This window comes from Bos taurus, chromosome 4 (assembly GCF_002263795.3).
Source record: "Bos taurus isolate L1 Dominette 01449 registration number 42190680 breed Hereford chromosome 4, ARS-UCD2.0, whole genome shotgun sequence".
NCBI classification, from domain to species: domain Eukaryota; kingdom Metazoa; phylum Chordata; class Mammalia; order Artiodactyla; family Bovidae; genus Bos; species Bos taurus.
In genome coordinates this window covers 103,008,586-103,031,015 of record NC_037331.1, presented here as the reverse complement: position 1 = coordinate 103,031,015, position 22,430 = coordinate 103,008,586, and the positions used below count along the sequence as shown (strand labels likewise).

Sequence of the window (22,430 nt, the reverse complement as noted above, 5' to 3'; positions counted from 1 at the left end):
AAAAACCCAGCACAGCCAAAACTAAGTAAATAAATAAACTTATTTAAAAAAAAGAATCTCATGCATACAACAGGCATACAGCTGAAGATATTTCTCAGCCTCCCACAACCTTCCTGGTCAATGAACTGTGGATGGAACGTGTGCCACCTCCAGGTCTCTGTCTAGTCTAGGGTAAGATACGCTATGATCACAACAAATCCAAAATCTCAGAGGCTTTCTCCCTTACACATCTGCTGCAGATTCAGACACCCTCCAGGGAACCCATCCTCCACATACTGACTTAGCATTTCAGAAGGCTTCAGTCTTAGGAAGCCTCCAAATAGAAAAATTATGACTGGCAGTGGAGGAGGGGGCAGTATAGAATATGGAGGAGTGTGCACTGGTTCTTAAATGTTTCCACCAGGAAACGACATGTCACCTTTCCATGGTTAAAGCTCTGGTGTCACCTGACACCCACCTTCAAACAGACCCGGAAGTGCAGTCCTTCTACATACCCACAAGGAAAGGAAAGGAAAAATTGGTACCTGGTAGCCTCATCTACCACATCCCCTAAAACACATCCTGTATGAGCCTCTATGTTCAAAAGCCCTGGATGCAGCAACGCTTTTCCATGTGGTTGACCTGTGTTAGTCTGCGGTGTGAGCCACAAAGAGATCTTTACTCAGATAAGCCTCTGAAATGCAGGTATTACAGAAGCTAGCATATTCCAACCCCCTGCTCAGTTTACATCATAGTGAAAAAAGATAATAACTTTTTATTAAGCACTTACTATGTGTGTGAAGTGCTTCGCACAATGCCTGGCCTTATTATAAGCTCTTAATTAGCATTCATTGTTATTATTCCAATTTTGTCTTAGATGTGTATGTCTTTGTTCAGATGGATTCTGTGCTCTAAAAGATGCTAATCGACATTGCAAGGTAGTTGAGCATCTTTTCTTTTTCTCTAAAACATCTGCAAGTTTTCATACTTTCTGAGGGCAGCTGGACTGGCAGTGCAGATTTCTGAGATCAGAGACGGCATGGTATAGAGGGAAGGAGCATGTGAACTAGGAGCCAAGATCAGTTCAACACACATTTATTAAGCTCCTTTAGTATGCACCAGGCTCCAGAGAAACAAAGGAGCATGAGAGTGGATCCCCACCCTCTAGGGGCTTACACTTCCGTGTGGATGGTGAACAAGTGAACAAATAAAGCATGATACGTGCAACAATAAGAAGATCAACAAAGAGAGGAGCCACGAGACCTGAGGTCTAGCTCTGCCACTAGATGCGCAACCTTGGATGAGTTTTTTAATCCTCTCTGGGCCTCATGGATAGTGAGAACAGGGTTGATCATTTTTTATCCCTGAAATTCTAACATCTACAGTTCTCATAACCCTGTGAGGTAGGCCAGGCAGGCACGATTTCTACTTTATTAGAAGTAAAGCCTGGGGTCTGGGAGGTTGAGCACAGCAGTCTGAGCTGCACACCTGCTCATTGGTAGAGATAGTCTAGACTAGACTCCAGCAGGTCTTCAGAGCCAAGAGGAAGCACATCCCCTCCAGGCTGAGAATGTATCTCTGAAGGGTATGGCAGGAAGTTTTCCAGATGCCCTTCTGTGTGAATCTCATACTTGCTCCCAGTTTGAAGTTCTTTACCCCCTCCTGGTGTAAGTACACAGCTGACAGTGGACATTTCTGAAAGCCAAGTGGTCTTTCCCACACAGAACAGCGACATTAGCATAATTATCCTGGAGATCACAGGAATCTTCAGCAGCCAACCCCAGTCACTGCTGGAAGCCCTCCCTGGGCCTGGTCTCTTGGTCCTCTGTGTATGATGCAAAGAACATCTTAAGAGGTGGAGGGATTTCTCCCTCTCGGCTCACGTGCTCCAGGCCACCCCCACTCAGGCGGCCCAGTATGTACCTGCTTAGGGAATGTGAGTGAGCTCACTTAGCTGAAGCAAAACAAATTAAAGATCTCATCTTGGCCGGACCTCTAAAATCATGCCACGCCCACTAAAGCCTAAAAGGCAAGTCTCAAACAGGCAGCCGGCCACGGCTGTCTGCCCCCATGGCAAAGGGTGAAGAGATGACACTCGCCAGCAATCTTATTGTCACCAACAACAATTTTTTTGAGCATATGTGTGCTACAAAGAGCCAGCAACACATAATCCCTGCTATTCAGAGGCTTATAATCAGACAAGAGCAGTCAGATGAGTGAAGAGATGCGTCACAGATGAGAAGTTCCACACACTCGGCCGTGTGAGAGGCTCAGTCTTCGGTGCTGGAGGTGTTGGGGGAAGGCGTGGTCACCGAGGGCTGCTGCCGACCCAGAAGCAGTCCCAGGGAGTGCGAGCTGGACCTTGAAGCGAGAGAAGGGCAGTAGTCAGTATTTGCGTCACTCACGCTCTATGGGCAATTCCACCTGAAAACCATATGAAAGCGATAAAAGTGCGCAGGAAAAAAAAATCGCTGAGGGGCACCCCACGTCCTCTCCCAAGGTGGCTCCTTTGGCTCCTTCTATCCCCCACCCCCTAGGCTTGTGATGTAGATAGAGCAAGCCCCTTAACGTTCCTGAACCTGCTTCTTCATCTGTTAAGGCTGTAAGAGAATTTACTAAGCAAACACCAGTGAACCTGCCAGCACAGCAACGAACCTTACCCCGCACTGTGTCCTGCTAATAAAATCCCTCCTCGCGCCATCTTCACATCCAACGTCTGAGGGTGGCCTGGGAGGTGAGCTCCAGCCTTCCCGTCCCCTCCAGGGGCTACTCAGAGGACAGCGCTGCCGTGTGGCTTCAAATCCACCCAGGCTCCAAGCTAAGCACACTCTCAACTCCAGGCGAGTCGCCTCAGAAGGGAAAATCTTCCAAAGGGGTTGAGGAGTGGGGCTGGAGGGTGGTCCTTTGGGGCAGAAGGGTGCTTCTTTGCACCTTGCCACTACCCTTCTCCCTAGCCTGAAGTGAAGTGAAAGTCGCTCAGTCATGTCTGACTCTTTGCGACCCCATGGACTACTATGCAGTCCATGGAATTCTCCAGGCCAGAATACTGGAATGGGTAGCCTTTCCCTTCTCCAGGGGATCTTCCCAACCCAGGGATCGAACCCAGGTCTCCCTCATGGCGGCCGGATTCTTTACCAGCTGAGCCACAAGGGAAGCCCTACCCTAGACCTCTCCCTACCCGCCCCCACCCAACCCCCCAGCCCCCGACCCAGGGAGACAGCTCTGAGCTCCAGGCTTAGAAACCCGCAGAGGGTCTGGACTCCATGCTGCCGCCTGTGGCCTCAGGAGGAACTGCATGCCCACCCAGCCTGGCTCACTGCCCACCAGGATGGCGTGGGTGCCTGGCTGGGTTTATCGGTATTTTGTTTTGCTTTTGGCCGTGCAGGGCAGCGTGCAAGATCTTCCTCGACCAGAGATCGGATGGATCGCGCCCCCTACAGTAGAAGGCGGAATCTTAACCGCTGAACCTCCAGGGAAGTCCCTGGCTGGTTTATAACCTTTGAAAGGATTTTCAACGTTTCTCAAGTTTGGCGTGCCGGTGTTTTGTTTTGCTCTTGTGTTTCCTTCCTGGGTAGGAATAGATAAGAAAGCTCTGAAAACATCCATGACCTTGGGTCAGAGTTCCTTTTGTTGTTACTCAGTCGCTCAGTCCTGTTTGACTCGTTACGACCCCATGGACTGCAGCTGGCCAGGCTTCCCTGTCCACTACCTTCCTGAGTTTGCTGAAACTTATGTCCACTGAGTCAGTGATGCCATCAAACCATCTCATCCTCTGTTGCCCCCTTCTCCTCTTGTCCTTAATCTTTTCTGCAAGAGGGTCTTTTCCAGTGAGTCGGCTCTTCAAATCAGGTGGCCAAGGTTTTGGAGCTTCAGCATCAGTCCTTCCAATGAATATTCAGGGTTGATTTCCTTTAGGATTGACTGGTTTGATCTCTTTTAGCTTTAGAGTTCCTTTAACTTTGCTGAACTGATTTAGAATTGTTGAGCCACCCCAGGACAAACCCAAGGTTAGGCGAGCTCACCTGCCAGTGTGCCCTGAGGCAGCAGGCTGTGGAGCGCTGAATGAAAGATCAGATCCCAAGGGCCTGGGTTCCTATTCCCTGCCCTCCCACAGTGCTTCCTCCCTGCCCCCTCGTGGCTCCCTTCTTCCCACTCGAACCCACAAAACAGAATGAGAGCACAGCCCCGCTCCTTGTGCCTTGGGGCCCTGCCTGGGTACTGTTGGGTCATCTGTGGCAGCATAATCCGCCTCAGGTCCTTTTTAAGAGAATTAAATGAGGTAAGACTAGCATCACTGACTCAATGAACCTGAGTTTGAGCAAACTCTGGGAGATAGTGGAGGAAAGAGGAGCCTAGTGTGCTGCAGTCTGTCGGGTCGCAAAGAGTCAGACACAACTTGGTGACTGAACAACAACAGCAAAGACTTTGATGGGAGGATACTGGTGAGAACCCCAGGCCTGTGTATGACTGAGAACAGGTGTGAGTGTGAGACACCCCCCTACTCACCCTTCAGCTCCTGCCCAACCCAAGCAGCAGCAACAGCAGCTGACCACTTCCTCAGTCCTCAGCCCCTCAAAACACTTCCCCACAGGAGCTGGGAAGGCAGTGGGCTTCAGCCAACCCCCCACAGGCCACCACCACCACACTGCATTCCTTTAACCTCTTCATTACACAGATTCTATACTGGCTCCCCATGAAGATAAAATATGAAACCACAAAATACCCATATTTTACTAAATATCTGGAAAGCTTTCAGAAGAATCAACAAAACCGAAACTGACAGTTTTGTCTGAAAACTGACAGTAAAAGTGACCAGAGCAGAGCAGGATGTGTTTCCCTCCAAGCTCTTTTCTCAGAAAAGGGGCCAGGACCCAGATTCACAGATGCAACTCCGAGGCAGCTCCCGCCTGTATCTCACCTGGCCGTGGGCTGGGGAGGCCCAGGCCGCCCTACCGCTTGCTCTGGGCTCCAGGTGTGTGCTGGAGAGGGTGGCACTTGCAGCCGCTGCAGGCCCAGGGGAACTGCCAGCCTCTGCCCCATCCCCCCTTCCTTCCCCACAGACCAAGGGAGAACAGGAAGGGGCCCTTGGACCTGCACAAACTCTTATCCAGCCCAACATGCACATGATCTCCTCTCATCCTTCCGCCTTCTTCACTCCATCCTCTCCTAAGGCAGAATAAGCCATCCCCCAGCCATGTCCCAGAATGTTCTGGTGCTTCCCAAGCTGGCCCCTCTACTCCCTGTGTGCTCACTTGGGGGATACAGCTGCTGATCCCCCTGCCTGGTGTGGTGTCTGGCACATGATAGGTGTGAATAAATGTTTGTCATGTTGAGTCGAATAGTAATGACGCCGCCAGATGGAGCACACCCCTCAGACATCTAAGAATAACACAGTGGCCTGGCAACATTAAACAGTGCCCTGAGGCCACTGAGCGTGTTTTTGGCCTTGGTTCCTACATGTGTCGCCGGCCACACAGGTGCCTCTTGGTGGTCTCTCCCTAGACGGTCCTCCCGAGCCATGGCCCCTCCCCCAGTCCACGACCATGGAACAAACAGCAGCCGACTTCTCTGGACGCCAGTCATCTCTTTATTCCACCGGTGGCCAACAGAGCAGCACCACGGACACAGCAGGGGCCTGCCTGAGACTCCGGGCAAGGCCAGAGAGGTGGATGCAGGGGCCAGGTGAGGGGGCTGCCCTTCCTGCCTCCCCAGGTGCCAGAAGAGAGATGCCTGGGGAGGGGGCTCCGTGTGTGCAGACAGTATGGCAGACTGTCAGCCCCCAGCCTTCCTCAGAGCACCAGGGCCTCCAGAGGAAGAAATGCTCCAGGGTGGGGCCAGGGAGAGACCTGTTGGGCTGACTAAGGGTAGACTGTGAACTTGAGCGGGCGCTGTGTGCACATGTGTGCATAAGCAAGTGCGTTGGTGTGCGTGTGTGTCTGAGGACAGGTGCCTACTGTACTACTGAGCTCGTGGGAGTTGACTGCTGAGCCACAGGACCTGCCTGGGGCCAAGGAGACCAGGGACCAGGACTCAGGGGTTGGGAAAGAGCACCCAGGGGCAGAGAGCATCCTCCTCGCTGCTTTGCCTTGGAGTGGGGCCCCGGGCCAGCAGGTCTCGGAGCCTGGTTGCAGGGTGGCCTCTGGTGTGACCCACCTCACGTGTAGGCCATCTTGCTGCACACCCAGGGCCGGGTCATCAGGCAGTCTGTCGACACCAGCCTGGTGGGCTCCACGAAGACGCATTCCCCAGGGCCCGCGATGGGGAACCTGTGGCCGGGAGAGACGAGACCAGGCACTCACCGCTGGCAGATGCCACCCATCGCTGGGCAGCCCCAGAGGCCCTGTGACTCATCCTTCCCTCTGGAGCTGCCCTGCTCTGGGACAGTCCGCCCCATAGACCTTGCTAGTGTGGCTCCCACCATCTCCCAACTCTGTCCACAGCTCCAATCGCCCTGGTAACGCCCACAGACATGTCCTGGACGCATCCTACACTCCCCATCCGGCTTCCCCATCCTGCCAGGCTCAGCTCACTCATGCCAGGAGACTGGGACCCTATCTAGGACAAGCCTCCCCTGACCCCACCTCCCCACGGCACCCTGCCTGCACCTCTTACAGCTATTAATAGCACAGGGGGTTTTCCTTGCCTAAAATCATCCCTTTTGAATCTCAACATTTCTTCTTAAACTCATTTGGTCACCCTGACCTGAGCCTCCCACCACCAAGGTCAGAACAAGGGTCTCAGAGGGCATCAGAAGGACCCCAAGAGGGAGTGGGGAGGCCAGAACCACGTCAGAGTGGTCAGAGAAGCGTGGCCCCAAGGCCTGCTGGTTGCTGGGTGGTCAACATCCTGGGGTCCCAGCCTCCAGGGCTCCCCGGGTTCTGGGAGCAAGAAGCTTCCAGAAGGGGAGAGGCAGGGGCAGCAGCAAGGCAAGACTGTCTCAGCAGCTCTGAGAACAGATTGGGGATGAAGACAGGACAAGGAAAAAGGAGAAAAAAGGAAGGGGCAGTGAGGACAGAGAGAGGCACTGAATGAAGAGCGCAGGAGACAGGGAGACACAGGAACAGGGAAGTCTTCGTGGCCCGAGGGTCACATCAGGTCAGCAGCTGTGCCCGCACCCAGCTCCTCGGGCCTAGTCCTCCAGCCTTAGGGTCTAGATCAGAGGCTGAGGTTATTACGCCCCTGTGTGTGCTGACCTGTGTCTCCCTAAGCCTAAAGTGCCCCCCTCTCTGCTGCCACCATCACCCTACACATGCACCACACAAATCAGACGCTCGCTGCCACACCACGTGGGCCACACAAATAATACCATCCTGGCACACGCCACCAACACCCTCAAGGTGTTTTCTCTAAGAGGACCCTCCTGGGACCCATAGTTCAGATCCCCTTTCTCCATAGTAAAACTGTTCAGGTAGCACGTGACTGCCCAGCAGAGAAGTCCCAGCTCCTCCCCTCTCTCACTGTCAGGTGGGGCCATATGGCTAAGTTCTGCCCAATGCAGAGGGCTGTCCTGGGATGTCCTCCCCTTTCTCTGAGCCACACTGAGCTGTGCAGAGGGATGAGGGAATCACAAGATGGAAAGAGCCTGGGCGCCTTCCAGCAGCAGGAAGCTCTGATGCCTACATGGGACAGGACCACCAAACCAGGCTGGACTTTACTGGGGAGGGAACAGTAAAGCCATTCCCATGCCCAGGTCTCTGTCCCTCACTCCTAACCCTACAGGTGAGTGGCTCTAGCTAACACAAAACCAAGTTCTCCCTCAGGGGGTTCGTCTGGGAGGCTAGGTCTTCCCCGGTTTAAGCTCGGTGGCCAGGAGATGAAGCCTCAGCTCACGTGTCCGGGTCAAATGGGTCCCCGTTGACCCAGTGGAATTCGTCCCCCACTCTGCGCAGGCCAATCCAGGGCTCCCTCCGTGTGAACTTGAACATGAATTCCTGCACCAAGGAAAGAGGGAAACCGCAGAGTCAGGTGTGGCCTCCTGACTGCTCAAACATCCACAGATGAACCTCAACTTGGAAGACTGGCTCTCAAGATGTGTGGACACCGTGAAGGAGACACCTCACTGCACCCCAAGACTGAGGAGCTGGATTTACAGATGCACTGCAATGGCCTTCAAGGTACCTGGACTCTGGGGATGTGCCAATGGGGCAGGAACCCTGGAACAGGGTTTGTCTCTTAGCTTGGGGACCCAGCATGCCAACATTCCTGATTTTCAGGAAGCCTGGGATTGCTTGATGGATTATCTGGGACTGGCTGTCCTGGGCCTTTCTCTGCAGAAAGAGGCTATTAGACTGTGTATCAGAGACAAACAGAAGTGATTTTAGATTTTGAATTGCACAAACTGTTGCCTACAAAATCCAAAAATGGCCAAGAGACCTGTTCATTGTGTTACATTCATATTTCTAGTGATATAACTGTTTGGGGTGTTAGGTGGGACCTCAGATCCTGACATGGACTAGTTGAAGATGCCAATTTGATATACTGGAGTGGGTTGCCATGCCCTCCTCCAGGGGATCCTTCCAACCCAGGGATTGAGCCCAGGTCTCCTGCATAGCAGGCGGGTTCTTTACTGTCTGAGCCACCAAGGAAGCCCTCACATTTCACAAGTGCCTGTATAATTTGTAATGCTTACACTTAACTGTGTTGAGCTCAGCAAACCAGCCTTGGAATGGACGCAGCTGGCCTTGACAAGAGCAGTGAGAACAAGAGCCCCTCGTGGAGCTGCTCAGATTCCACTTGTGGAGCCCACGTGCACACCCCACCCGTCTGGAAACAGGTCACAGGGGGCACCATGTCCTTGGGCGTGGCTGTCCCGGGTGGCCCCGCCCCTTTCCCCGACACGCCCCCCGCCCCGCCCCGACACGCCCCCCGTCCCGCACGCACCAGCTCTTTCTGACTCTGGATCACAGCAAGTGCCGCTTCGTGGCTGTGGCAATACTGCCGGCCCGTGTTCCAGTCTCTTGGTTCCTCCGAGAAGAAGTAGCATTTTCTTCCGTACAGCAGCCAGTCCTCCGGGCAGGGCGCTTCGCACTTGATGCAGCCCTTGGAGGCTGCAGGGAAAAGGAGGGACTCAGTAGCCGCCAGCACGGAGAGCCTCTGCCTGGCCCCCAGAAATCCCACTTCCCCTGTCTTTGGTGACCATCAGTCATTCATCTCAGGGGAGGGCCTGTCACAGTGCCTGGCAGGTCGGAGGCTGAGGACTACATGAACTAGGAAGAGCAATTTGGCAGGGACACCCCTGTGAGGGGAAGTATTATAGCAGGTTATGTTCTCCTCTCTCTCTGAGCTCCTGGAGGCCGTGGAATCCTAGAAACTCGGACTTGAACCTGGTGACCATCCTCTCTCTTCAGCCAGGGTGGGAACCATGCCAGACTCCATGGGCTCCATAACCCCCCCACTCCCACCTGCAGCCCACCCCCGACCTCTGACCCCCACTCCCACCCACTCTCATTGGCCACACCCTCATCGGCTACGCTGAGGAAGCGCTGGAAATTCCTTTTCAATGCTGAGTCTCAACCTGCCTTCCCATTGTGACCTAGCACCGCGGACCCAGGATCTGCCTCTGGAGTGACCCGGACAGACCTGCTCTGCCTTCTCCTTGAGGAAGGACCCACATCCCCCTCTTCCAGAACTGAACAGACACCGTTTCTTCCACAATCCCTTGGAGGGGATGCTCTCCAGACCTTCTCCATCCTGCCTGCCTCACTGTGATGCGCCCACATCACCCCTAAAACGCTGCCACCAGCACAGGCTGCGACACATCAGCTGTGCTCTGCCACCCAGCAGCGATCGCCATACCCCTTCCGGCTGCTGTGGATTTTCCAGTCTGCAGACTCTCCAATGAGAAGAATCTGTGAGTATGTGCATAGGTGCACTTTTCTGGGAAGGAAGCCCGGAGCTTCCATGCAATTCTCTAAGGGCCTCCTTGCCAAAAGGAATTCAGCCATACTCTTCAACTATTTTCCTATGATCTCCTTCCAAACCAGGCCCCCCTGCCCAGAACACGTGTAAATCACATTTAAATCTAAATGCAGGGTCTTGTGTTTATTTCTTACACAGTCGCTTCATTCACGTTGGCTCATTTGAGTTTTTAAGGATGAATTTTAATCTCGATTTCTTTTTCACCTGGCCTGTGGAACATCCCCCTTTGGGTTGTATTGCCTACAAATTCCATAAGCATATTTTTTTCATTTGTTCTCATATAAGAAGGTTGATTAAAATGTAGACCAGGACAGAGTCAAGAACAGGCCCATGGTACTCAAGCGCCCAAGGGAGCTACCCCTACGCCAACACCAATTAATTAATTAATGGGCACTTGGGCATTCCTGCTCAGTGAGCTGCAGGCTCACTTAGAAGTATAGGCCATGCTTTTCCATGAGGATGTCCGAAGACTGTTGTGCTTTCCTCCAATCACAATATGCTCTGTTTACACATTGCCCTGCCCTCCCAACACAGCAGTAGAACAGTTTAATTTGTAGCAATTAGTCTAGGTGGATCCAAGCTGGTGGTCACCACCTTCTTTTCTAAACACCCACAGTGCCCTGCTTAGCCTGCATGCCCTGCAAGTGCGGGTTGAATAGAACTGATATTATCCGTGGATTTTCCTCCCATTTTGAGGTCTTGGGATGCTTCTCAAAGATTAAAGACAGAGGTCCTGAAATCACTTTGGCTTGAATCCATTACAAGCAGCAAAGCCCCAGGTCATATAGCCTGGCCTGCCTTACTTGTAGCAGTTTCCTCTTTTTTATTCCTCCTTCAACCCTTTCAGTCCTGCCTGCCACTGGTGTTTCCCTGGACTCTCCTTCTCAGAATGCCCTGGTCTGTGTTCCTCCTGGTCTCCAGGAAACTATTCATTCTTCAGAGTTTACCACATGGGAGACCTCCAGGCAATACCCTATCACTGGACAAGGGAGTTGATGTCATACTACACTTTAAAAAATATATATCTCCAGCACTTAGCCCAGGGCCTAACACACAGCTAGGATCAATAAATGTTTGTTGAGTGAGTGAATGAGATCTTTAAGGCCCTTAACCCCAAACTGTCTCTTTCATGAAGCACTGCCCGCCTAACGTACACCAAGTTTGTTCAGCATTCTTGAAGCATTTTTGTAATGGTACCTAAGTAACGTCTCCACTTTCGCTGCATGGCTTAGTTAAGGGGATGGATACAATCGATGTGTGCTAAAATGTCATCTTTGACCCCCACAAAGTTGACGATATGTCTGGAACCTTTCTTGACCTAATTAGACATGCTTTTGAAAGGTGTGTAGGAAATGAATTACAAATGCTCTGACATCCATGCTCACCCAAGATGCTCATCACCACCAGGATGGCGAACAGAAGCACTGCGATGGCCCCCAGCAGGAGACGCGTGGTGGTATCTGAGGAGAGAGAAAGGGATTGATTATGGCCCATCCCTACCACCCATTCCCACTGCCAACCCCAAGTCCTGACACTAAGAAACTGGGGCTGAGCCCAGCACTCTGTGTTTGAACAAGCCCTCCAGGGAAGTGGCCCCCAACCTTTTTGGCACCAAGGACTGGTTTTGTGGAAGACAATCTTTCCATGGACCATGAGGGGGTCCATGGGGACCATGAGGGGTTCCATGAGGGAGAGGGATGATTTGGGGATGATTCAAGTGCATTACATGTATTGTGCACTTTATTTCTAATTTAATGCCAATGCTGATCTGATAGGAGGTACCAGTCCACAGGCTGGAGGTTGGAGACCTCTGGTCCAGGCCATCCTGGTGCTGAAGTCTGAATTGCCATTCTCAAGCACAGGTTTGTCTGATTCTGTGATACTTCTGCTTAAAACCCTCCCTCAAGGCTACGCACTTGAACTCTTTCTGTGGCTGTTAGCACTTTCCAGTCTCTCATCTCCTGCTGCTTCTCTGCCTCATCCCTAATGTCAGCCAGACAGACTCCTTGAAATACCCAGTTCACTCTCTTAGCCCTGTGGCTGGATCTTTGCTCCCAAAGTGCTCCTCTTCCACTGCTGTCTCTTGAAATTCTGCCCCACACCCTCCATCCTCTTCAGGAAGGCTTTCCTGATCCTCTGGCTTCTCCCTTTAAATTTTTATTTATTTATTGTTCTCACTCCAAATTTTAATTTGATTTTTTAAATGCTCATAGCAGGTTTATTCATAACAGTGCGAAAATGGAAAGAAGCTAAATGTCTGTCAAAGGGAGAATGGATAAAATGTTGGGCATTCATTCAGTGGAATCCTGCACAGCAATTTTTTAACTCTCTATTTTATATTGGAGTGTAATTGATTAACAATGATGTGTTAGTTTCAGGTGTATACAGCAAAGTGATTCATTTTATATATGTATATATCTGTTCTTTTTCAAATTCTTTTCCCATTTAGGTTGTTACATAATATTGAACAGAGTTCCCTGTGCAATGCAGTAGGTCTTGTTGGTTATTTTAAGTATAGCAGCGTGTACATGTCAATCCCAAACTCCCTTACCATCCCTCCCCTCAATCCTTCCCACTGGTAACTATAAGTTCCTTCCCTAAATCTATGAGTCTGTTTCTGTTTCGTAAAAAAATTCATTTGTATTCTTCTGTTTTTTCAGATTCCACATATAAACGATATCATACAATATTTGTACTTCTCTGTCTGACTTTATTTCACCCAGTATGACGATCTCTAGATCCATCCGTGTTGCTGCAAATGGCATTTAATTTGATATTTAATGAAAGAATGCTTATAGACTTTAGACACAGGGTCTTTGAAAGTTTTATTAATTGTGATAAAATACACATAACATAAAAGTTGCCTTTTTAACTATGCTCAAGGGTGCGATGCATGGTGTTAATTGCATTCACAAAGTTGTGCATTGATCCCCATGATCTACTTGTAAAACTTTTTCATCATCCCAAACAGAAACTCTGTACTGATCAAGCATTAATGCCTCATTCCCAACCCTCTCCAGCCCCTGCTAATCTCTCATTCACTTTCTGACTCTAATATTCACCTATCCTAAGTACCTCATGTAAATGAAATCATATCTGTCTTTTGAGGTCTCACTTCTTTTGCTTAACATATTGTTTTCAGTGTTCATCCATATTGTAGCACGTATCAAAATTTCATTCCTTTTTGTGGCTGAATAATATTCCATTGTATGATTACATACATTTTGTTTATCCATCCATACATTGACAGACAGTTAGATGGACTGTTTCCATCTTTTAGTTATTATGAATCATCCTGCTGTGAACATTGGCCAACAAAGATCTGTTTGAGTCCCTATTTTCAACTCTTTGGGGTATATACCTAGGAGTAGAATTGCTGGATCATATGATAATTCTACATTTAACTTTTTGAGGACACACCAAACTGCTTTCCACAGCTGCAACACCATTTTGCATCCTACCAGAGATGCCGACACCACGTGTTCTACTTTCTCCATCTCCTCACCAACACTTGTTAGCTTCCACTTTTGTTTGTTATAGCCATCCTAGTAGATGTGAGAAGTGAAAGTCACTCAGTCGTGTCAGACTCTGTGCGACCCTATGGACTGTAGTCTGCCAGCCTCCTCTGTCCGTAGAATTCTCCAGGCCAGAATACTGGAGTGGGTAGCTGGTCCCTTCTCCAGGGGATCTTCCCAACTCAGTGATCAAACCCAGGTCTCCCACATTGCAGGCGGATTCTTTACCAGCTGAGCCACCAGTAGATGAGAACTTCCTTTTTGTTTTTAAGTCCTTTAAAATTGTTTTATATTATATATGTGCATAGATGAAAGAACCACCTCCACAGCCCACCACTGGGTTGTCCACCCGTATGAACTAAGTACCAAAGTCAAGAGGAAGTATCTATTAGTAGAAACGTCTACAGCAATTCAGCATTCCTGTGACATCCAAGTGCCTGATACTGTTTCTAGTAATTCATCTGTATGGTACTTCACAACAGATTGGGAAAAGAAACCTGGTCCTTTATCAAGGATCTGCAAAGCAACAGATCCAAAGTCAAGAAATTCTACCAGGCTTCACTACACAACCAAAGAACATCGCCCCTTCCATAGAGGCAACTACTTCCAATTCCTTCAGCAAATTCTTTCGGTATTTACCTCCAAATCTCTAAAAGCTTTGTGTCAAGAAGTCAATACTGCTCAACTTTTCTATTTAAGACATTACTTATTGACGTTCCACAATAATGAGGAAGATTTAATTCTCTGCATTATTGTCCCACCCTGACCACTCACATACTACTTACCCTCTCAACATCATAGTTTGGGTTGGACTGATAATTTGGTGAGGTTTTTTGTGTTTTTTTTTTTTTTTTGGCCATGCCACACAGCTTGTGGGATCTTAGCTCTCCTGACCAGGGATAAAACCTGCGCCCCCTGCAGTGGAAGTGAGGAATCTTAACCACTGGACCACCAGGGAAGTTCAGTGTTCTTTTCTTACGACAATGTAAATGCTGCTCCCAGCAAGCTATGGCAGCGTATTATTTCTACACAACTTCTTGTTTCCCTGTAAGTAATTATTTCCCTTTGCCTACACTTCTGTGTGCTCATCCTGATTTCAATTCCAAAGCTCCTTTAAGCTGATGAGGCAAAATCAGGAATTCTACTCCACTTCTGTCTTAGTCTTCACAGGCTAACAAAATCCCCAGACTAGATGGCTGAAGCAACAGACACATCTCTCCCCCAGTTCTGGAGGCTGGTGAGTGCAGGATCAAGGTTACCAGCAGATCTGTTCTTGGTCAGGGCTCCCATGGTGGGGTTAATGCCCTTACAAGAAGAGGACATGGCACCAGAGCAGACAGCGGAAGCCCTCATATCCACTTTGCCTGTGGCTCTATTTCCTGAAGATTTTTTTAAACTTTACCTTCCCACTCTCTACTGAATCTTTTATTTTTACGATTATTTTTAACTTGCAAGGTTTTGGGGGATTTGTTGCTGCTGTTCCCTGAACACTCCCTCTTAAAACATCCTGTTCTTTAATGATGCGAAATTTTCTCTTCTCTCTCTGAATAATACTGACAGTTTTTTAGTTGATATTTTGTGGGGGAAGCAGGAGGGTTGGGGGAGAGGTGGGCAGAAAGTTTAGTCTATATAATCGCTGTTTTTTCCAAACTGCTTCCCCCACCCCCCCATTCATGTTTTAATCTCTAGCTTCCATGTCAGGGACTTTCCTCATACATCTCAAGATCCTTGGTTATTTGTTCATGATTAAGGCAGGAGGAATAAGACTGTATTGGCGCCTCTGAGACCGTGAGAGGAGCTTATTAACTGTGGAGGTCACGGCAGGGTGACCTGGCTGGGTCAGTCCTCAAGGCTCTCTCTTTAACACTTGATTTTATTATTATTTTTTTAATATTTATTTATTTGACTGTGCTGGTTCCTAGTTGCGGCCTGTGGGATCTTAGTTCCCTGACCAGGAATTGAACCTGGGCCCCCTGCCTTGGGAGCACTGGGTCTTAGCCACTGGGCCACCAGGGAAGTCCAGCTCTCTGTTTGTGGACCTTCTTGGGTTTCTCCTTTTGGGTCAGCGTCCCTGGGGGCTGTCCCTCTGTTTTCACTCCTGGAGGATGTAGTCTTGCCTGGGACAAGAGGTGAGGAGGCCGTCCTCAGCCCTCAAGCCGCAGATGCTGCCTCGTTTGCTCTCAAATGTTCTCGTGTCTGGATGTCCTCTCTCCCCAGGGCAGAGGGCTGGGGAGAGGCTCACAGAGTGGGAAGAGGATTGGGGACCTGAAGTCTTCCTAACAAGGGTTCACCCAGCCCTCCTAACATCAGCTCCCTCTTCACTCACTGCTGTGCTGACCAGTGTGGGGTCCTGCGTGCTTCTCTGCTTCCTGAACTTTCTAAGCCCAGGGAAGTCAGTGTCAGTTATTGATCATTGATCATCATCATTGATCCCTAGCTCCCAACTGTGTTGCTATTGTTTTCTCTCCTGTTCTTATTATTCTTGTGGTCTTTTTAAAAAATCCCTTTATTGGATTTTTAAGGGAAAGAAAAATGCATGTCTTCAGTCTGCCATCTTTACTTGAAAGTCCCTTTATTGGGACTTCCCTGGCGGTCCAATGGTTAAGACTCTGTGCTTCCACTGCAGGGGGCATGGGTTCGATCCCTGGTCAGGGACCTAAGATCCTACATGTTTCAGTGACCCCCTCCCAAATAAAAGGAAAAAAAAAAAAAAAACCTTTTACTATTGTATTAGTGAGTTTCAGAAGGGAAAGAAAAATGCATGTGTTTAGTCTGCCGTCTTTATTTGCAAGTCCAACAGACATTCGGGAGTCCTTGCTATGGGCATGGTTTGTACTGACAACTAAGCAGGATCCAGAGGCGGGCGGCCCCAGGCCCGTTAAGAGCAGAGGGCTGAACCCCATCTGGGTCAGCTCTGCCGTCCCCAGGGGCTGCGTGTTGTAAGGTTGATGCCCTTGAGCTGCATGGTGGCGCCCATGGCAAGTACGCTGTGTGAATCCTTCTTTTTCCGTCCATAAACACCTCTCAGTCCGCATTGTAAACCACTTCACCTGGGTTCACATTCCAGCTCTGCCACTTTCTTGTGGCAAAGTTACTTAGCTTCTATTTCATTTTCCTTGTCTTTAAGACAAAGTCATTATAGTATCTGCCTCTTAGAATTTTATGAGAATTCAACAAATTGTGCTTAGAGCAGTGCCTGGCACAGTAAGCTCTCCTTCAGTGTCAGCAACTACCATCATGATGGTTATTGGCCCACAGGCTCTTTCTGGGCAGTTGTTCAGTCCTCCAGTCGTGTCCGACTCTTTGCGACCCCGTGGACTGTAGTACGCCAGGCTTCCCTGTCCCTCACCATCTCCTGGAGCTTGCCCAAGTTCATGTCCATTGAGTTGGTCCTTTGGGGTAAGGGTTGTACTTTCCTCACCTTTGGGTTCCCTCTAACAGGGCGCAGTCATCGCCTGGCATGTTACAGAGCACCCACTGGGGCTGGAAACGCACAGAGAATCTAGTTGCCCTGAATGACAATGCCCTTGACCATGTGTATATACACCTGCTCTCAGAGAAAGCAGAGTCTGTGCCCGCACCTCCAGCATCACCAGAATGGAGGACTCTCCTCGTCTTTCACGGGATAACTGCCCTGGACACTGTGCTGTGGACAGACAGAAGACACGCTACAGGATCTGACAGTTCATTCACTCCCGAGGGTGGCCTTGGAGCTGGACAACCCCAAACAATGTGGTATTAGTTTCCTAGGTCAACATAACAAACCATCACAAACTAGGTGGCTTAAAACACCAGAAATGTGTCATCTCATAGCTCTGAAGCCTAGAAGTCCACAGTCAAGGTGTCAGCAAGCCATGCTCCCTCTGAGACCTGTAGGCAAATTCTTCCTGGCTTTGTCCTCATTTCTCCTGGTTTACTGGTGATCTCCGGCCCTCCTGGGCTTGCAGTTGCATCACTCCAGCCTCTGCCTCCATTGTCACATCCTTCTCCCTGTGTGTCTGTCTTCATGTGACCATCTCTTAGAAGGACACCAGTCACATTGGGTTAGAAGCCCACTCTACTCCTGTATGCCCTCATCTGAACTAATTACACCTGCAGTGACCATATTTCCAAATAAGGTCATAATCTGAGGAACTGTGGAGTTACGATTTCAACACATCTTTTAGGGGGATACAATTCAAGCCAGAACAAATGTCTAACTCAGCAATCCTTCCTTGTATGCACTGGCCTTTATTAAATGGAGTTTGAGGGTGCAGTTTATTTATGTTATAAATGCATATGATTTAGCCTAATGTTAGAAAGAACAACTGAAAAAAATTTGGCTTCCAAGCCCAGACAAATCCCGACAATGTTCATATCACAGTACAAAAGAGAATCATAGCTGACGTCCCTAAGTTGACAGTCAAAAACTCTCAAATGTAGAGCTTGGTAATTTTTAAATTTTTAAGAGGCTTTGCTAAATGCGTGTGTGTGGTTTTGAGCAGGAAGTTGTGGGTTTATGCCTAATCAAGAAACTTTCAACATTAAAAATTCAGAATTGGTGAGCACTGAAAAATCTATAGCCTGAGATTTGCAGAATCATCTGTGGCCCCCCTCTTGTACCCCCCAGGCTGCTTTTCATCACCCCCGCACCCCCAGTGCCAGAAATATTCCCATCCCCAATCACCTCCAGTCTTTCCAGCACCCAGATGGCAGCTTTGGATCACTTTTGCAACCTGTCCCCCAAGGCTGAGGGTGGAAGGAAAGGTTAATAGCCACAGGGAGAGGACTCAATTGGAAGAATTTCTGTTTGGCTTCCTATTTATAAAGCTAACTGTTCATCAAAGGAAAGTCTTAAAGACCTGGGCTCTAATCTCAGCTTTAGATTTAAGATGTTTTCCACGTCACTTAACCTGTGAAGAGGAAAAAAATATCTGCTGGAGGCAGCAGGGTCATCTGAGGAGCACACGGAAGAGAGCTGCGTGCGTCACAAGCATAACTTCTCTCCAATTAGCCTCACCGAGCCCCATGCCCTTGGTCAGGTCAGGACAGGGTAAGAGCTCTCACATCAGAGGGCCTCGTGGCAAACCCAATGGGGTTTCACCTGTGACAGAGCGATGTGTGCCCTTGGGCAAGACACTGAGCCTCTCTGAGTCTCAGTTTCCTCTTGTATAAAATACACACGACACTTACCCAGCCCGTGGAAGGGCAGACATGAGGGTTAAATGTGACGGTTATAGGAAAGCCCCAGCATGGGGCTGGCACATAGCAGGGGTTTGATAAATATTCAGCACGTGGTAATAAAGGAGCACAGCTCCCCTGAGGGCTCAGCTTGGTCAAATCAAGAAGTCTCAAGACAAGGACTTCCCTGGCTGTCCAGTAGTTAGGACTCTGCACTTCCAACGCAGGGGGTGAGGGTTCAATAGCTGGTCAGGGAATTAAGATCCCACACACCCCGCAGCTCAGCCAAAAGAAGAAGTCTCAAAACAGATGCTTGGCTAAGCAAGGGCTGCAAAATTGATCTCTTGGTCCACAGACATGGCAGACCACTCATTCCATAACGAGGGTTTCATCATGGGCTTATTAGGTGGGCCCCAGTTTGATCCTTGGGTCAGGAAAATCCCCTGGAGAAGGGCATGGCAATCCATTTCAGTATTCTTAGACTTCCCCGGTGGCTCAGATGGTATAGAATCCGCCTACAATGTGGGAGACTTGGGTTCAATCCCTAGGTCGGAAAGATCCCCTGGAGGAGGGCATGGCAACCCACACCAGTATTCTTGCCTGGAGAATCCCATGGACAGAGGAGCTAGGCGGGCTACAGTCCATGGAGTTGCAAAGAGTCGGACTTAGCATGCACACAGTTCAGGGTGGGCTGTGGACTCAGTAGGCAGACCAGCAGTCAAAGGATTTTGGTTGAGCAGAGTCACACACTTTGCCTGGGTTCCCCCACCGGGCTCTAGGGACTGGGGAAAGGGGTCACCTGCACACACCCTACACCCCAGCACCTCTGTCTGTGGAGCCCTGAGAGGCAGAAATCCTTCTCTAGCTTAGCAGGTGGGAAAACTGAGACTCGGACAAGTTTGAAAACCTGCCAGCACACTGGCAGTGAAAGGACCTGGCTCAGGCTTGGCCAACCCCAGAATTCGTTCTCTCTGCCCCTCAACAGGCTGCCTCGGCCCCTGCCCCACGATCTCTTCAAGCACAGGGATGTTCCCTGTGCCGAGAGGTGCGCCAGGACAGTGGGCCCTCCAGGAGTGTGTGTGGGAGGTGAGGAAGAATGAATGAGTTGGGGTGGGGAGGTGTGGCGGCCAGCACAGGGCAGGACCTTGGAGAGCACCATCCTGGTTTGAGAGCTTCCCTCTCCCCACGGGAGATGCGGCACCCAGGGAACACCCAGGAGATGCTCAGGGGACTGGCAGAGGGGAGGCCCCTGGCAAGGACACAGACTCCACGTGCTAAAACAATGGGAAAGGCCCATAGGCCCCGGAGGCTGAGCCCCCAAGGTCCACAGGCATCAGAGTGGGCCTGTTTCTGATGGACCATGTGAACAAGGGCAAGGGACCAGAGCTGCCCCGAGACCCAGAGTCAGGCGAGGTAGGGAGCCATGCCCGGACAGGTGAGATGAGGCTGGGCCACAGGTAAACACGGACCACAGGGTGGCCCGGAAGACCCAGTGTCCTGAAAGACCCCCTGGACCATTTCCTGCCGGGCGTGCAGCCTCTTCTTCAGCCTAACTTGCAGGTGGTTGGCCCAGTCACCCCTGGGAGTAGGAAGCAGACGGGGCCAAGGTCAGGATGAGGAATAAGACAGGAGGTGGCAAGCCAGGGGTGTTGAAAGAGGCCACACCACCTCTGAAATGGCCCTAACCCCTGGGGGTTAGAGCTAGGTTGGGGCAGATGCTGGAGAAATGCTTACAAATGAATGAGTGGAGAATACAGATAAGAGGCGTGAGCAACCAAGAAATAACTTGGGTGGGAGGGAAGCAGGGTGTCACATGCAAATCTAACAATGTGCCTGGAGACGCACGTCAAAGAGAGGGGTCTGTCCACCTTTATCCTGAGAAGAGGGCTCAGCTCTTCTCAGCCCGAAGCCTCTCTGCAAAAGTTCTTCTTCTCCAAGTTCCAACATCTTTGCCTCCTTTGTCCCAAATCACCACCCAGGTGTCCAGCTTTCCCCCAAGTCTGCACTTCCCCACCCCGCCCTCAGGCCATCCATGTCTCCTGGTCCACCCACCTTTGGGCCAAATGCAGACACGGCTGCCCCATCTCTCCCTCCTCGGCCAGGCCCCTGCCCTGGCTGCCACTGGCTATGTCCCTCCTCCGACCACAGCTCCACCTTCCTCGCTGACCTAGCCTTGGTCTGACCCCTCTGGGCCACCATCAGTTTTCCAAGGTTAAACTCGCTTGGAAAATGAAACCCGCTTCATTTTCATTCTATGCTTTAAATCTCTCAGTAGTTGCCTCAGACAAAGTCCAAACTCTGGCAAGGCCTGGGTTGCCGTTCACAATCTGGGTCCTCCGGACTCCTCTCTTCTCACCCCTCCCCGATCCTGTACTTTGAAGGTCAGTTCCCCACAGGGGACAGGCTACCTCTCACTATTTGACCCCTGAACATGTCACTCCTTCTCTTTCCATATATCTATGAGGTCACCTACTCCAGGAAGTCCTCCTATCCTGATATTCCTTCCCTAATGGCTGGGTAATCCAGCTAAGGGCTTCCCTTAGCTGATGCTGTCCAGGTCCTCCGCCTTGGGACTCTGGGTGTCAAGTTTACCAAGAAACTTCCAAAGGACCAGCCCTCTGGCCACACCTCCCACACCACACACCACCAGTGGCCACCCAAGCGGACTGGGAGAACTCATGAACTTAAACTCTCTTTTCCACTTTGGTAACCGCCCCCCTTGGCCAGTCAGGGGTCACCTCCTGAGCCCCTCCGACTGAAAGAGGTAGGTGGGACCCCTGCAGGTTCTCCAGTCCATCACCTCCAGGCGTTCACCCCCACCTCCCAGCCAACCCCTTCTCACAGGGCATTAGCACCGCGACTGGGGTCTACAGCTTTTGAGCTTTGCCCAGGGCGTTTTCACTGCTGGAGGGTCAAGCCACTCTCTCAATGCTTCCCAGGTGAGTGCGGGACAGTAACCGCCCCCTTCACTCATGAGGAAATTGAAGCTCAGCGCGAGAAACCTACTCCCAAGGTCAGAGTGTGAGTTAGCTGCAGAGATAGGTGGTCCCCAGTTACCTCCTCCCCACTGCCCCGCAGTGTGGCATCCGATGCCCTGACATCCATCCTCGGGGGTCCAGAGTCGCCCTCACTGCCCTCCCTGCCCTCCCCACGGGAGATCGGCCAAGGTGACTCTTGTCCCGCCTCTCGCGTCCCGCTCACCGCTTACCCTCCAAGGCCGCTTTCCAGCTGGTGCTGCCCTCGTAGCCCGACCCCGATCGCCGCAGCAGCCCCTCTGGACTGCGGCCCTCCGCCTCGGCGGGCGAGCGCGGCCTGGGGGCGGCAGGGGCTGGCGCAGGGCGAACGGCGGGAGGCGGCGGCGGCCGGGTGCGCGCGGGGGGCTCCCGGGCCGGCTCCATGCCCCGCGCTCCGCCACGCCGCGCCCGCGCTCCTGTGCCGGGGTGCGGGGCCCAGCCCCACGCGCACTCGGCGCTCCGCGCGCCCTGCGGGCCCCCCAGGCCGGCCTCGGTGGGCGAGGGCCGCGGCTCGTGCAGGCCGGGGCTGAGCCCGGCTCCCCGCTCCGGACCCGCTGCACCCGGTGGCCGCCGCCGCCGCCGCCTGAGTCCCCGCGCGCCTGCCCGGCGGAGCCGCAACCTCAGCGCAGAACCGAGGCGCGGGGGAGGAGCGCGGGGAGGCGCGGGGACCCGGGCAGGGCGGGGGCAGGGAGCGAGGGAGGAGGCGCCGGGAGCGCGAACGGCCCCACCGCCCGGGGCCGCCGGCCTCCCGCCCCCTCGGCAGGAGTCCAGATGCTGCGGAGCGGGGACCGCGGCGCCGGGAGCCTGGAATCCTGGCTCCCAGTCCACCTGCCAGTTTCTATTA

At 51.4% G+C, this 22,430-nt stretch overlaps 1 protein-coding gene across 2 annotated transcripts; it reads right to left on the bottom strand.

Moving 5' to 3' along the window:
- Positions 1-1,058: 1,058 nt before the first annotated feature.
- CLEC2L (C-type lectin domain family 2 member L) lies at positions 1,059-21,985 on the bottom strand. Of its 2 annotated transcripts, XM_024991176.1 has the most exons (6): positions 21,781-21,985; positions 11,283-11,357; positions 8,860-9,026; positions 7,810-7,910; positions 6,133-6,245; positions 1,059-2,340 (listed from the first exon to the last, which is right to left on the bottom strand). In XM_024991176.1, exons 1-5 carry the CDS (start codon positions 21,968-21,970, stop codon positions 6,134-6,136), a joined length of 645 nt encoding a protein of 214 aa, XP_024846944.1. In that variant the 5' UTR covers positions 21,971-21,985; the 3' UTR covers positions 1,059-2,340; position 6,133. The 2 variants fall into 2 exon arrangements, with proteins under 2 accessions (XP_024846944.1, XP_024846943.1); XM_024991175.2 differs by lacking the exon at positions 1,059-2,340 and having other exon boundaries at positions 5,544-6,245.
- Positions 21,986-22,430: the final 445 nt, after the last annotated feature.

What these genes read in the sequence shown, in the direction of transcription:
- CLEC2L (XM_024991176.1), bottom strand. Translation starts at nt 21,970, where the DNA reads ATGGAGCCGGCCCGGGAGCCCCCCGCGCGCACCCGGCCGCCGCCGCCT. An exon ending in CTGGAAAGCGGCCTTGGAGG is followed by an intron (nt 11,358 to 21,780) that starts GTAAGCGGTGAG and finishes CTCTCTCCTCAG; the next exon opens with ATACCACCACGCGTCTCCTG. An exon ending in TCCAGAGTCAGAAAGAGCTG is followed by an intron (nt 7,911 to 8,859) that starts GTGCGTGCGGGA and finishes TCCTTGGTGCAG; the next exon opens with GAATTCATGTTCAAGTTCAC.